Consider the following 15,026-nt stretch of genomic DNA (forward strand, 5'->3'; position numbering starts at 1 on the left):
GAAGAGAGTAGCACATAACGTGCATTTGCTAGCTTAGATATCTCATCTAAGAATAGTAAATTTGGTAATCAACATACCAATATTGGTGGATCAAAATATCCGAAGAACTTCAAGTTCAAAGGGAAGCAGTGGACTAACAGGTTTACTCCAAGTGTAAGAAATGAAGCTAACAACACTGGAGGGGCATGCAAATACTGTGATAAACTTCACTATGGTGAATGTTGGCTAAAAGGGAAGATTAAATGTCACAAGTGTGGAAAACCTGGTCATATTGCTAGGATCTGCAATCAAAACAAAAATGCTCAGCAAGGAAATTTTGCAAACAAAGTGGGAGAGCAAAGAAACTTTACAAACAAGGTGGGAGAACCTGGAAATCTCTTCATGGTCAAGCAATCAACTGAAGTGAAAGCTGTGAGTGATGCCTGGTATATTGACAGTGCGTGCAGTAATCACATGACTTCCAGAGAGGAGTTACTTGTGGAAATTGATAGAAGTATTAAGGCAAAAGTGCAAGTTGGCACAGGGGTTCTTGTTGATGTGAAAGGCAAAGGAACCTTGGTCATTGATACGGATAAAGGAAAAAGGTACATAAGAGAAGTTATGTTGGTACCTGGAATTGCAGAAAACCTTCTCAGTGTTGGGCAGATGACTGAACATGGGTATTTTCTGTTATTTGGTGATTATAAGGTGGATATTTTTTATGATAGAACTCTGGCAAATTTAGTTGTTAGTGTGAAACAAAAAGGAAACAGATGCTTTCCACTTGTGTTCAAGTCAAACGATCATTTGGTACTGAAAACCAATGTGCATCAGAGTAGTACAATGTGGCATAAACGGTTTGGCCACCTGAATTTTAGAAGTTTGCAACAATTGCAGGAGCATGATATGGTTCTTGGGTTACCTGAAATGCATGACGGTGAAGGTGTATGTCAGGGATGTGCATTTGGTAAGAATCATAGAGTGTCCTTTCCAAGGGAGTCAATCTGGAGAGCAAGAATGCCATTGGAACTTATACACTCAGATGTGTGTGGTCCTATGCAAACACCAACCATGAGTGGAAATCGATACTTTGTTACATTCATTGATGACTATTCGAGGATGTGCTGGATATATCTCTTGAGACACAAGTCAGATGTCTTTCATGTATTCAAGAAATTCAAAGCTATGGTGGAACTTCAAAGTGGTTTTTCAGTGAAGAAATTGAGAACAGATAGAGGAGGAGAATTTACCTCAAATGAATTTGAACAGTTTTGTGAAGCTTTGGGTTTGGAGAGGCAGCTTACTGTTGCATACTTTCCATAACAGAATGGAGTTGCAGAGAGGAAAAATAGAACTATAGTGGAGATGGCAAAGTGTATGCTTCATGAGAAAGGTCTTCCTTATAGTCTTTGGGGTGAAGCTGTAGTTACATCTGTCTACTTGCTAAATAGATGTCCTACAAAAGCATTGGAAAATGTGACACCTTTTGAGAAATTCAGTGGAAGAAAACCTGGAATTCAACACTTGAGAGTGTTTGGCTCATTAGGTTATTCTCTTATTCCTGGAAACCTGAGACAGAAGCTGGATGAAACAAGTGTCATTGGTGTTTTTATTGGATATGGCACTTGTGAAAAGGGATACAGATTGCTTAATCCTGAAAATCAGAAAGTAATCATTTCAAGAGATGTTATTTTTGATGAGAATGGTACATGGGATTGGGATAGACAGAAGATCAAAGAAGTGTACATTCCAATTGCTGCAAGTGAATCTTCAGAGATGAAAGAAGCTGATGAGGATTCGGATTCCATGGAACAAGCTGTTGCTGAAGGTTCTCAGACTCAACTTACAGATTCTCCACTCATTGAATCTGGAAGTGCTAGTGACTCAACTTCTGCATCTCAGATTGATCATACTCATTTGAGATATAGAAGTTTGAGTGAAATCTATGAAAGATGTCATGTGTGTATTGTTGAACCAGAATCCTATTATGAAGCTGCACAGGATAAAGCTTGGAAGAAAGCTATGAAAGATGAAATCAGCATGATTGAGAAAAATAAGACTTGGGAATTAGTGAAAAGACCATTTGATAAACCTGTGATTGGTGTGAAATGGGTGTACAAAACTAAATTGAATTTAGATGGATCAGTTCAAAAGAACAAGGCTAGGCTTGTTGCAAAAGGCTATGCACAAAAGCCCGGAATTGATTATAATGAAACCTTTGCACCTGTGGCAAGGTTGGATACAATCAGAACATTAATTGCCCTGGCAGCAAAGAACAAATGGAAGTTGTTTCAATTGGATGTAAAATCGGCATTCTTGAATGGGGTACTAGAAGAAGAAGTGTATGTTGATCAGCCGGATGGATTTATTGTACAAGGGGAAGAAGATAAGGTCTACAGGTTACATAAAGCACTGTATGGTCTGAAGCAGGCACCAAGGGCCTGGTATGGTGAAATAGACTCATACCTTACACTCTGTGGGTTTAAGAAAAGCACTAGTGAAGCAACTCTGTATACCAAGTGGAGGAAAAGTTCAGAAATGATTATTGTGTCTATCTATGTTGATGACATAATATACACTGGAAGTTGTCAGGAATTGATGGATGATTTCAAATCTGATATGATGCTCAAATATGAAATGACAGATCTTGGACTCTTACATCACTTTCTTGGTATGGGAGTAATGCAAACTGAGGAGTATATTTTCATTCATCAGAGAAAATATGCTTCTTCTCTACTGAAGAAATTTGGACTTCAAGACTGTAAGTCAGTGAGTATTCCATTGGTTCCAAGTGATAAATTGAGAAAAGAGGATGGAAGTGGGACTGCGGATGAAGCTCAATATAGACAAATTGTAGGCAGTTTGTTGTATCTCACAGCAACTAGACCTGATATAATGTATGCTGCATGTCTGCTATCACGGTTTATGCACTGTCCAACCAACAAGCACCTTGGTACAGCAAAGAGAGTACTAAGATATGTTCAAGGGACTCTTGATTTTGGCTTGGAATACAAGAAAGGCAAAGGAGCAATCTTAATGGGATTTTGTGACAGTGACTGGAGCGGTTCAGAAGATGATATGAAAAGTACATCGGGGTATGCATTCACCTTTGGCAGTGGAGTTTTCTCTTGGTCTTCAGTCAAGCAACAATGTGTTGCATTATCAACAGCTGAAGCAGAGTACATTAGTGCATCTGAAGCAACTGCACAAGCTACATGGCTGAGATTTGTTTTGGAGGACTTTGGTGAAATGCAAACAGTTGCAACACCAATGAATTGTGATAATACTTCAGCCATAGCTATCACTAAAAACCCTATTTTTCATCAGAAGACCAAGCACATCAACAGGAGATACCATTTCATAAAGGAAGCATTGCAGCAAGGAGTAATTGAGCTGTTGCATTGTCCTACAAAAGAGCAAATTGCTGATATCTTTACAAAGGCATTGGCAAGAGAACAATTCAGTTATCTGAGGGAACTTCTTGGAGTTAAATCAGTTCACAATTTAAAGGGGGCTGTTAGTGTGTAAATTGTGATCTGATGTGGTAGTTGTATTTCTAGCTTATATTGCTAGGATGTTTGGCTAAATTGGTTGTATGCTTTCTTATCTAAGTCTCTTAGTTCTTAAGTAAGTGAGTGTACATGTGTCTTCATCTCATAGGGTGTAAGATGGATGACTAGGATTACTTGGATGTAATTTTGAATACTGCCAAAAGATTGGAAGTGTAACTGTTATGTGTAGAGAGATGTTTCTCTCTCACAGTGTAAGCAATCAAACAGTGCGTGTGTGAAGAATTGCAGAGTCATATTCTCTGCTCTCATTCATTCCCTCTCTCTCACTCTAGTCATTGCAGCATATCCTCCATTGTTGTACTACATTTTCTTCTAATTCTAACATATATAATAGAACTAGTAAAAAAGAGGAACAATTGAAGGAGCAAATATCAAAAGCTGTAAGCCCCCTGATATACAATAGGGGTAACGTCTCCCCAGTTTTGAGAACATATTGCAAAATAGGGCAAATAGTTGGATAATTTTTTTGTTTTTTTTGTTTTTGAACAAACGATATTATCTACACTAGTGGGGAAGTGGGCTAAGCCTCACAATAAGCTAGCAATAATATGATTCAAATTCGTCTTTAGCTAAAATCAAACCTAAGACCTCTTACTTATAAGTGAAGAGGAATATGATTAGATCGTAGTAATAAGTGGTCAAAACAGCAGCTTTTAGAAGCTACTTTAATAAATGGCTGACTTGAGCCTTTAATGAACATTTTCAATTGTTGTAATAACTTCATTAATTTTTTGAAAATGACATTTTTAGCATTCCACACACATTTTATTTCTTAGAGAATAAAGTGATGTTATTACCTACCACCACCATTAAGGTTGCCACCACCACCATCACCACCACCACCACCATAACCACAACCTCCACCATTGTGTCTACAATTACAACCGCCTCTACCACCATTGTCACCACCATCATTACAGCCACCGCCATCGCCATAACCGCAACCGCCACCACTGCCACCACAATCACAACCGTCACTACTAACATAGTCACCACCATCATTGCCGCCATAGCCGCCAACACTACCACCATCACCACAACGTTGCCAGCGGTGCTACAACCTCCCTACCACCATTGTTAACTCTGCAACTGAACCATCACATCCCACTAGCACCACCACCATATCTCCACCACTGCTACTACCATCACCGTCATCATCACCACCACTGCAATCACCACCACTGCAATCACCACCACCAACCCGCCACTGCTGTCGTTGTCCCCACTCCTACTACTATGTCAATTTTGTCATTATATACAATCATATTACTTTTTAAAAAAAAAAAATTACCAAACAATTTTATATTGCTTTTCAAACTCATAGCACGTTTAAAATACAGTTAACTAAACGCTTATCTGATTTACTTTACAGCTGATTATTCTTAAAGTACAACATAACCAATTTAAGAAAAAAAATTATAATAGAAGTATTTTTTTATAAAGTACAGCAGAAGAAGTTTTTAAACACAGCAATCTCAAACCGACCTTTAGTGTAATTTCTAGAACCTAATGGAGTTTCGTGAAAATGAAAACAAGAAAATCCTCGGGGTGTTTGTGATATTATCCCCTGTTATGTGGGTGTTAAGTCAAGGGACAGATGTCAAACAACTAGACTAGTCACAGGGTTGGCACAGAGGATTGGACACAGCAGAACACACCCGAAAGAGAGGAAGAGGCGAAAGAATACGGAGTCGGGTTTTGTCCACTTCATCTTCGTCTCTAGTTTGCTGCCATCACTGTACTGCTCTCCCTCACTTGTAAGAGCAGCATCCCACCCAAAAGCTCCTATATTTACAACAGGTACTCTCTCTCTCTTTCTCTCTCTCTCTCTGTCTCTCATCTAGATTGTTGAATGTTAGATCACTGCCCTCACTGGGCACGTTTTTCATATATTTCTTTCAAGGGTTTTGGACTTTGCCCCCAACCCTCTTATGTGTTCGACCAAATGCCTGAAAGAAATTCCCCAAATGCTATCTTAATCACGAATCTTTCGGCCACTGATGGATCTGTTTACTTTACCCTTTTAAAACTCAAAATTGTATGCCTTTGAGTCTGCATTTTGCTTATTTTATGCTTGTTTATGTGCTAAAGTTAACAATCAGACATTGGGTAGATTGTATTTTCCCCTTTGAGATGTTTACCATTTATGGGGTTTTCTTCTTGAAACACTATACCATGATCTGTTCTATCCATTGTACAACTCCAGTGTAGCGCGGCAACTGGTGCCCGTTTGTGTAGTAATATATGCTCTAGTAGGAATGAAATATTGTTAATCCAAGTCTTTTTTCTGTTTCATACTGCTATTGTTATTATTAATTTTGCACCCATTACGATAAATTCCTGGCTCCGCGGCTCCGCCAGTTGTTGACGTGAATAAGGACAACGTGAATCGTATCTTTCGTTTAAATCCATTGAAATAGCATGTGTTGATGAAAAGAAAGCTCAAATTGAATATTTATTAAAAATGTCGTACCCAGTGCACAAGGCTCCCGCTTTACGCAGGGTCTGGGAGAGGTGAATATTTATTATGGTCCCATATTTTATACATGCTCAAGAAAGTGATTCTTTTGATAGGTTACCATGGCAACCCTAAGAAATCTGAAAATCAAGACTGGTACTTGCAAACGCATCGTTAAGGAGCTTCATTCTTATGAGAAAGAGGTTGAGAGAGAAGCTGCAAAAACAGCAGACATGAAAGAGAAAGGAGCTGATCCTTATGACCTGAAGCAACAGGTTTGGTCATGAATCATGAGTCATGACATGCATCAGACACCATGTAGAGTCATTAAGTTGTCATCTTCTTTTAATTAATATAATCTGGCAGTTCTTCTCCTCATAAAACTATTGTTGTCGCAGACATTTGATTAGTTGAAACCCACAAATTTCTTCTGTGGTAATTCAAGATTTTTATTTGTTCAATCAAGATTTGTACAATGGATAGTGCTTTTTACACACCCTATTTTACCTCTCACACACCCTTGTTAATTTGTCCATTGATCTTCTTCAATTCATTCGATCCGATGGCTGGAAATTGAGAGGGGTGTGTGAGAGGTAAAATGGATAGTGCTTTTCACACACCCCATTTTGCCTCTCACACACCCTTGTTAATTTGTCCATTGATCTTCTTCAATTCATTCGATCCAATGGCTGGAAATTGAGAGGGGTGTGTGAGAGGTAAAAATGGGTGTTTGGATAGCACCACCCTTGTACAATTAGGAATAACATGGTTTCTGGGTTTTCTAAACTTATAAGTTCCTGAACTTCTCTCTATGTTGCTTTAGCTGTCTTGATTGCAGCAACCTGTCATATATTCTGTTTGTCATATGCGAGTCAGTTATCAACTGTTTTTGGATTTTATGTGTTCTAGCCTTTTAGGTATATTTCATTCCTTTGTAGTGAATATATATTACTGGATTGCTAAGTATACAGCTTTGTTAAGATTTCTCAAATTAGGTTGCCGTTTTTCTTTTGAATATTTTCGGCATCAATCAACTTGTTCTACTTGTTTGCTTAACATTATATTGTTATTGTAACCTTAGAATGTTCAGAAATGGGTAAGATGTACTTTGCACCCATGAATAAATGTGGAATGTCACTTGCCAAGCCTGTACCGCAGTAGTAGAAAAATAACTCCTAAATTTTTGTTTCTTATTTTTCAGTAATTCTAGTAGTAAACTTTTCAAACCAAATTCCTGTTGGCTGATAACTTATTTGTTTGCTTGCTTGTGTGTAAAAATTGTGGATTTACAAGCTTTTGACAGAAGAATGAAGGTTTAAAATGCATAAATTAGTTGATTGACTGTTCTATGTTTTTTTTTTTTCGGGGACCCATTAGTTCTAAATAGGTTATAGTAGTTAAATGGATAGAAGCATATTCCTTCCAAATAAAATTCCTGTCTTCTTGGTTTCCTTACAGGAAAATGTGCTGGCTGAATCTAGGATGATGATTCCTGATTGCCGGAAACGCTTGGAGGCCTCATTAGCTGACCTGAAAGGAATTTTGGTATGTACAGTCTTGGTTAACCTTTCAATTAATGACTCCGATAGCCCCAATTTGTTGAGCAAGATAATAACTTTCAGGCTGAAGTAGAAGAAGAGTTGAACCAGAAGGAAGGCCCTGAAATTGAAGAAGCTCGAACCATTATTGGAGAAGTTGATACACTGTTTCAGACAACAGAAGCGTAATGTCATGGTTGTTGTAACGTTACTAACATCGCGTGGTTTTGGATCTCCATTGTCTTTTGTTCTGTTTCATACGATGGTTTTCTATGGATCCTTATTCTCTTGCATGTATTGATATTTTCCGTTCCCTCGACAATCTTTGAATTTCAGTTTGTTTGCAACTGTGCTATTGAATGAAGAAACAAAAGATTTGATACTAGTTATTCTTCTATTCTTTCCCTTTCCTTCCTGCTGGATCCATCTGTTCCCGAATAAGTCCATAACGTGTGAGAACGACATGGAATCAAAAGAACCAACCTAATGTTTCTTCTTCCCTTTCTTTTAAGTGACATCTTGGTTTTACCGTGTACTCCTCGTTGAACATTTGCTTAACAACAGAAAATTGTACGTGTAACCAGTTGCATACAACCCACAACCGGTGATACATAAGTTTTCTTGCATATCAAGGCATCCAACTGTATTGGCCTAAACGAATTTCGGGCACCTAATTCTGCTTAAGGGCCAACGACTCTAGAATTTCCTAGGCTTTTAGGGTTTTTCTCTGAGGAAATGAAGAAATTCACCAAGTTTTCAGTTCGATTTATAAGAAAAAAGTTTTATGTTTTCCCAAAGCCTATCCTCCCATGATAAAATAGCATACTGCCCAACGAGATGTATAACGACGCCGTGTTGGCTTACTGCTACCATGAATGAGTACTTAAACAATCTTTGAGAGTTCTAAATAAGAGTTTTCCTGTACACAATGCCAGATGTTACATCAATCAATAAAAACTATAGCTGTTTTGTGTGCACGGAATCATATAGAAGGGCAGGAGGGTTTCCTCAACTTCCGGAAGGGTCTACATGCCTCTATGCTGAGATCAACTGCAGCTGCAAGAGCCATGAAGATGGCGGCATCCTCCACACAAGTCACATGCCTCATTGCTAGTTGTACCAATGGCTTGCTGGCTTTTCCTTCCCCTTGCACTCTACAGCTCATGACGAAACCACCAACATCTGGATACAAACCTGCAAAGTCTCCACTGGTTTGTGGGCTTGGTATCGGACTGGCGGCTGCTGTTGCCGCTGCTGCCTGCATCTGTTTGTCTGTGTCTATGGAAAACTCTCCACCCTTTTCAGCATTGATACGGATTTCAGACATGAAGAGGTCCACAGCCTCCTGGCATTCTGACAGAAGGCGAAATCGACAGCAAACGGAGTCTCTGATGCCACGCTCACGCCATGCCTCAAGCTTTCCCCATGGCTGCCAGCTATCAGGCCTGCAAGCATCAGGACTAACAATCAACCAAGCTCCTGGGTTGGACCTTGCAACCCAATCACATCCTGTTGCTGGAACAAATGGGGTTGTTATAAAGGCCGCTGCAATAGCCGAGCCAGAGAGATCATGTATTGTCACCTTCCATCCCCTTCTCTCTCTTCTCTCTGTATCCAGATCAGGATTGTTAGCAGCACCTGACCAGTATGTGCTCAATGGATCCACCTGGGGAACCCTGTATATTCATTAAACTATCAAAAACTACATCGACACAATTGTGAATTCAAATTAGAAAACCAAACTGTTCATAGCAAGAAAGGAAATTTGGAGCGTTGGATACTGTATCGAATACTTCCTGGATATTCATTAATAAAACTAAAATGTTCTGATTAATCCGAAATTTGTTATGTAACATTGTAGGTCACGTTGATTCCTGACAAGGCACATGTTGAAAATCAAATAGAAAATAAGAAAGAAGCTGTTTTGTGATGAGGCAAACAAGGGGACTCGGGAAAATGACACTAGTACAGTGAGTTTTTTAATACAAAAGACCGTATGACAATGATGTGGCAAGATAATCAACAAACTTTTTTTAGGCACCGCCAAGTTGTATCTAACACTGCAATCTGTAAATTTAAAACGACAAATTGCCGCTTGAAACTAATGCAGTCAAAACCATACAACTCGGCATTCCTTGTTCATCGAACAAGAATCTAGAACCAATATAAACTTTTGACAAACAAAAGTTCTGAAATCTTAAACTGTAGCCTCCTCAAAAATGTTAAACAAGTATTGTAAGTTATAAAGTTAAAATAAGTCACATAACCTGTCTCGGATGAACTTGCAGCTGAAAATAGGTTGTTTAATGGAGCCTTGAAGCTGAACTATCTGAGGACTAAGTTTTGTCACATCATCAAACTGGAAAACATATCTCGGATCAGGATCTAATCTTACTCTCAAATGAAGCTCCGCACTCAATTTTCCATTCTCCTGCTTGTTTTTGCCGATTGCTATCCACCCACTGAAAAGAACCCCTGACTTTCCTTCCCCCCATTCAGGACCAACCTCAAGCTTATATGTCCCAATTTGCTGCCTTTTGGTCCCTACACCACAGTGGGATCCCTTCTTCCCAGTGAAAATAGCGATCTCCAGACAGGAATGAGGATTGTAGAAACAGCCGGGTTCCAGCAGTGCTTTAATATCAGATTTTTCAAGATAAAAACTGGAGGCAGTGCTATGAGAATCAGGTGTAGCAGCTTCAGGAGAAGATACTAAGGGAATTGATGCTGTCTGCATAGGGAATCCTCGAAGGCGAATTTCACACGAATATGGGGAAGAGAATGCATGAATACCAGATTTTTCAGACTTTAAAGGTGTTCCAGGAATCCTTAGTCCAAGTGAGCCTATTGACAACCTAATGAAAGCCTGAGGATCCATTCTGGTCACAAAAATTTCCCCATTATATCTAAAGCCATGATCTTGGACAACCTGTGGCATCAACAGAATAGTGACAATTAGATAACAAAAAATTAAGTAATGAAATTCGATGGCATATCAATGTCATAGGGTGTTAAACTGTTATGTGGGGGACTAAGAGTTTCTCTTTGTAGGGTCCTATTTCTACAATAAAAGGAAAGCATAAAGACAGCATCACATTAAGTCAACAAAATTGAATAATAAATATTGCTTTTATTATTATCTAAAAAAAACGTTGTTATAGTGCTCAACATGACAGCATTAGAAAAACGTAAATACTATCTGAAAGGCCGCCGAAGGCTTTTGGCAAGATGAGAAACAGAAGGTTTTAGGTATATTCATCCACAGTGACCGTTCCTTATGTACTCAGAGGTCTCAACAATTGTTGAAAATTTCAAATCCCTTGACCATTTGCGCCTTAGTAGATGCCTAACAATCCACATGACAATAACTATTTAATATTTGAAGAATAAACAAGTAAAAACAAGTACTGTTATGAATATCTAAACAGGATCTGTGACTTTCACCATTTCGATCCAATTTTCTCAACTTTAATAAACTGAACGGATATGGAGTGACAACAGAGCCAGATATGGACATTCAGTGGAGAACCACAAGTATTTAGACAACAACGTCGAGAAACAACACTATAAGACCAGGAGAGAAAGATCTGAAACCTCTAATATAGCTCTAAACCTCACCAAAGCAGGTAACATTACAATTTTGGCATAGCTCACCTCCAAAATAGAAACATAAGTAAAAAACATTATCTGATTTTTGCTTTTCAGTTTTTAGCGAATTCTCAGAACTAACTCCCTGCCATATAAGGGGGCTACAGTGAGAAAATAATCAAAGCTTTGCACGCCAATAAGAGATTCCTCAATATTTCATTACAAGTCATAGAAGCAGATAAATCAATTGGGTGGAATAAATCAAAGGAGAACTACAAATAACAACCCATAGTCGGTTTCAGCAAGAAGAAGCTTTGATTGTATGCAAGAACCCGGCTTCAAAGCTACACAGTCTTTAACTTCAAAGCTACACAAAGTCTTTAACTTGCACAGCTGCAGAGCTGTAATTGATCAATTTAATTTCGAACTAATGCCAAATCATATTCAGGATTTTATCTGACAATTCACGCAATATCCCAGAACATTCATTATCAAACAGTCTCGCTACAAATCAACTAACGTAATGTAATGTTCCTAATGAAGTTAATGACTTTCTAACGAATTATTCGATGATGTTATACAGAAAGAAAAAAAAATACAATTACTTCAGTGGACTTGGATTATATGTCACAAACCCAAATTTATAAATGATGGAATTCGGCTTCAGGCCTTGAGAATTGTAGCTCAAAATAGTTTTTATACACATGATTAGTTTTCTGCTAGATTTCCCATATATAAGGAAGATACTAACAAAAGATAGGATCATACCTTTTTCTTAGAAGGATTTATAAACATAAAACTACTAAGAGAAAGAAAGCTGGCGTAGTGCATCTATACGTTCTTAATATAAGATACTTTCACACTGTTTCAGTTCATTTATACAGAAGTTACTGTGCTATCTGATGGACCATGTAGCATGCTGACGCAGTGCATCAAATCCACCCATATAATAACTCATGTAGAATCATTAATACATAAGTCCTAAATGTTGAACTTTAACCCATCATACTGTATTAATGATTGTACATGAGTTATTATACGGGTGGATTCAATATACACCATAGCAGCATGCCACGCGTTGTATCTCATACACACAATTAGTTATGCATTTATACAAAGAGCGATGTTATTGGTGAAGAAGTAATGAATATAAGGCCCATTTGGCGTTTTATCAAACACTGGCCAGTAAGTGAAGCAGGGTTTCCATTTAAATAAATAAACATTCAAGCCAATTTAACAACAGATAAGTTTCCATTCCGGGTAAAACATCTCGTGTCATTTGTAAGGGTTGTTCACAGGACGCAATTGACTTGCCCTCTTTACCTCATGTGACAAGTCTTCGACTCAATTTCACACTAATTTAGTAAACTCTGGTCAAATTACATTTACCTAAAACCAACTTGGCATTCCTTTAAATTCAAGCCAACCACAGTCCACTCTATACAGATAAACAGGGAAAAGAAGATGCACTTACAAAATCTAAGAAAGTAACAAATCAATGAGGTCAACAATGCTTCACCTAAGCAGATTGTCTTGGCTGTGTTCAAATTATGAAGCTTTTTGTGTGGATTGACCTGAATCTAAAAATTTCCATTACTCGTATCGTCTCGTCCAGTTTCCCATCAGAACAGCAAAGATTAGGCTTCTAAGAATCAGTTGCATAGAAATCTACGACTAATCAAACCAATAAATTTCAGAACCCTCCCTTAATCAGAAGTTGAATTAGCGGGGCAAGTGGATAACTACTAATTAGTAACTAACATACTCAACAACAAAACTCATGCATCCAACAGACCATTGAAGCTAAAACAAGCCAACCAACACAGTTCAAATTTCAACACACTAAGCTCAACCCAATTCAAATTTCATCAAACTAAGCTCAACCCACAAAAAATTTCCATACAAAGTACACAATTCAGCACAATGGAACCCCCAAAATATCAGAAACATTAAGAGTACAGATAAAAAAGCAGAGTCAAGAGTCACTCAAACAAAGTTAATTTGCAAGCATCACGACAGAACAAAAACAAAAGAGAAAAAGAGATGAGAATTGCGGGAGTACCTAAATATTGCGCAGCTGAAATAAAACCACTGATTGAGCAGCAGAGAACCAGAAGTCCCAACAAAACAAGAACAAGAACAAGGACGAGAGAGAGAGAGAGAGAGAGAGAAACGACAAAAACTGGATTACCCAATAGGACAAATCTCTTGCTCTTCTTTTAGGGAAAAGGAACGAACCGAATGTGGGTGCAATAAATATATGAGTAAATGATTGATGTGAACTTCAGCAGCAACACTAGAGAGCGAGAGAGAGAGAGAGAGAGAGAGACACACACACACACACACACACACACACACACACAGAGGGAGAAAGAGATGGGAAGTGGGAACTGCTGCTGTTGGGTGTCTTACTGTACTGTGAGTCGGCTTTGGATATCACGTAGTAGGCTGTGGGGGGATCAAAAGGACACACAGCACACCAGAGCTCCACCTGCATCAGTCATCACTATATAACGTATTTTACTTTCATTTTAATTCCCGGTGTTTTCTTTATTTAATTCATAAACAAATTAAATGAAAATAATCTCCTTTTCGTATATATGGAAAATAAATTTTTAATGTACTAATAACACGACTTGTTACACAAAATATCATAATCCAAGTAATTGTAATTGTTTTTTCAAGTTTCTAACCCACTTTAATATTACACTCGTTTTATCGTGCCTTATTTTCGGTACACTAAAAAATTTCTCGTTTACATGGCAATATTTTGTCATGCTTATAGTGTCATATACTTGGAACCAAGAAATAACGTTGAACCAAAAAATAACACAAGTTATCACAACAGTAAAAAGGCCACATCAGTCATTTTTGCACTCATCTTCTCACCTCTTGCATTTTCTTATTTATTTTAGCAGTTTAGATTGAATAATTTAGAAGAGAAGCGATATAGTGAATTGAAATGGGTGGAAACCACTCCTTCAACGTAAATTGTGACCCCGGCAACCATTATCTTATAAGATATTCCAAAACAAAAATATACTTTACGGCAAACATTATCTTATAAGATATTTCAAGCTTTTTTTTTTCTTGGTATAAAATTTTGCTTAAAAAAAAAAAAAGTAACAATCTCTCGACAAAAAATCATAAATAAAAATGGGCTGACATCATGTGAAAATAAATATATAAAATTAAACGTTCTCTTAATTATTTAGTGATTTAAAAATGCACTTTAATTTTGACGTTCAATATCAAATCCAATGCCGCATATTTTATTTTTTATTTTTTTTGCCAAAAAGATAACTTTATTTTCTGGTGACCAGTGACCACGAGAGTGAAGATGATTATTGTGTTATTATTACTAATACATGGATTATTATTTAATGAATTAAAGAAATATTAGTAAGAGATGAGCAGATGAGAGGGATAGCGGTGGTCGTGAATACAGCTGTAACCAACACTTGTTTGCTTAGCAGTTGAATTCCCTCCCTCCAATCGGTCCCTTCCCTATTCTAATTTTCTTTGACAACTCTGACTTCATCTCCTCTTCTCATGTTTTTTTTTCAGATTACTTATTATTACTCTCACTAATAAGTTAGACTAAAAAAGTAAAAGAGTTGAAATTGAGATGCATTGAGTTAAAAGAGTAGCATAGGTTTGCGGTCCTAGTACTAATTAATAAGTTAGACTAAAAAAATGAAAGAGTTGAAATTGAGATGCATTGAGTTAAAAAAGTGGCACAGGTTTGCGGTCCTAGATAAGTTTTCGCATTGAGGCTTAATGTTTTCTGATTTTCGGTTCTTTGTACATTGATATGTGTAAAAAAAAATTCGTTAAATACATAAAAAAAAGTTATTTCACATCAAATATCATTAAAAATGAATATCAAAA

At 37.5% G+C, this 15,026-nt stretch overlaps 2 protein-coding genes across 3 annotated transcripts; one reads left to right on the forward strand and one right to left on the reverse strand.

The window, feature by feature from the left end:
- The first annotated feature begins 5,189 nt into the window (after window positions 1-5,189).
- LOC126628823 (tubulin-folding cofactor A-like) lies at window positions 5,190-7,932 on the forward strand. The gene is made up of 4 exons (XM_050298663.1): window positions 5,190-5,351; window positions 6,126-6,284; window positions 7,468-7,554; window positions 7,632-7,932. Exons 2-4 carry the CDS (start codon window positions 6,132-6,134, stop codon window positions 7,734-7,736), a joined length of 345 nt encoding a protein of 114 aa, XP_050154620.1. The 5' UTR covers window positions 5,190-5,351; window positions 6,126-6,131; the 3' UTR covers window positions 7,737-7,932.
- A 453-nt stretch (window positions 7,933-8,385) lies between these two features.
- LOC126628822 (uncharacterized) lies at window positions 8,386-13,645 on the reverse strand. Of its 2 annotated transcripts, XM_050298661.1 has the most exons (4): window positions 13,198-13,645; window positions 10,807-10,893; window positions 9,815-10,476; window positions 8,386-9,223 (listed from the first exon to the last, which is right to left on the reverse strand). In XM_050298661.1, exons 3-4 carry the CDS (start codon window positions 10,423-10,425, stop codon window positions 8,530-8,532), a joined length of 1,305 nt encoding a protein of 434 aa, XP_050154618.1. In that variant the 5' UTR covers window positions 10,426-10,476; window positions 10,807-10,893; window positions 13,198-13,645; the 3' UTR covers window positions 8,386-8,529. The 2 variants fall into 2 exon arrangements, with proteins under 2 accessions (XP_050154618.1, XP_050154619.1); XM_050298662.1 differs by lacking the exon at window positions 10,807-10,893.
- Window positions 13,646-15,026: the final 1,381 nt, after the last annotated feature.

This window comes from Malus sylvestris, chromosome 7, assembly GCF_916048215.2.
Source record: "Malus sylvestris chromosome 7, drMalSylv7.2, whole genome shotgun sequence".
Taxonomy (NCBI): domain Eukaryota; kingdom Viridiplantae; phylum Streptophyta; class Magnoliopsida; order Rosales; family Rosaceae; genus Malus; species Malus sylvestris.

Bases quoted from the DNA above. Each gene is read 5' to 3' on its own strand.
- LOC126628823 (XM_050298663.1), top strand. From the start codon at position 6,132: ATGGCAACCCTAAGAAATCTGAAAATCAAGACTGGTACTTGCAAACGC. The intron at 6,285-7,467 runs GTTTGGTCATGA...GTTTCCTTACAG, and splicing joins CTTATGACCTGAAGCAACAG to GAAAATGTGCTGGCTGAATC. The intron at 7,555-7,631 runs GTATGTACAGTC...AATAACTTTCAG, and splicing joins CTGACCTGAAAGGAATTTTG to GCTGAAGTAGAAGAAGAGTT.
- LOC126628822 (XM_050298662.1), bottom strand. From the start codon at position 10,425: ATGGATCCTCAGGCTTTCATTAGGTTGTCAATAGGCTCACTTGGACTA. The intron at 9,224-9,814 runs GTTATGTGACTT...ATGAATATACAG, and splicing joins TGCAAGTTCATCCGAGACAG to GGTTCCCCAGGTGGATCCAT.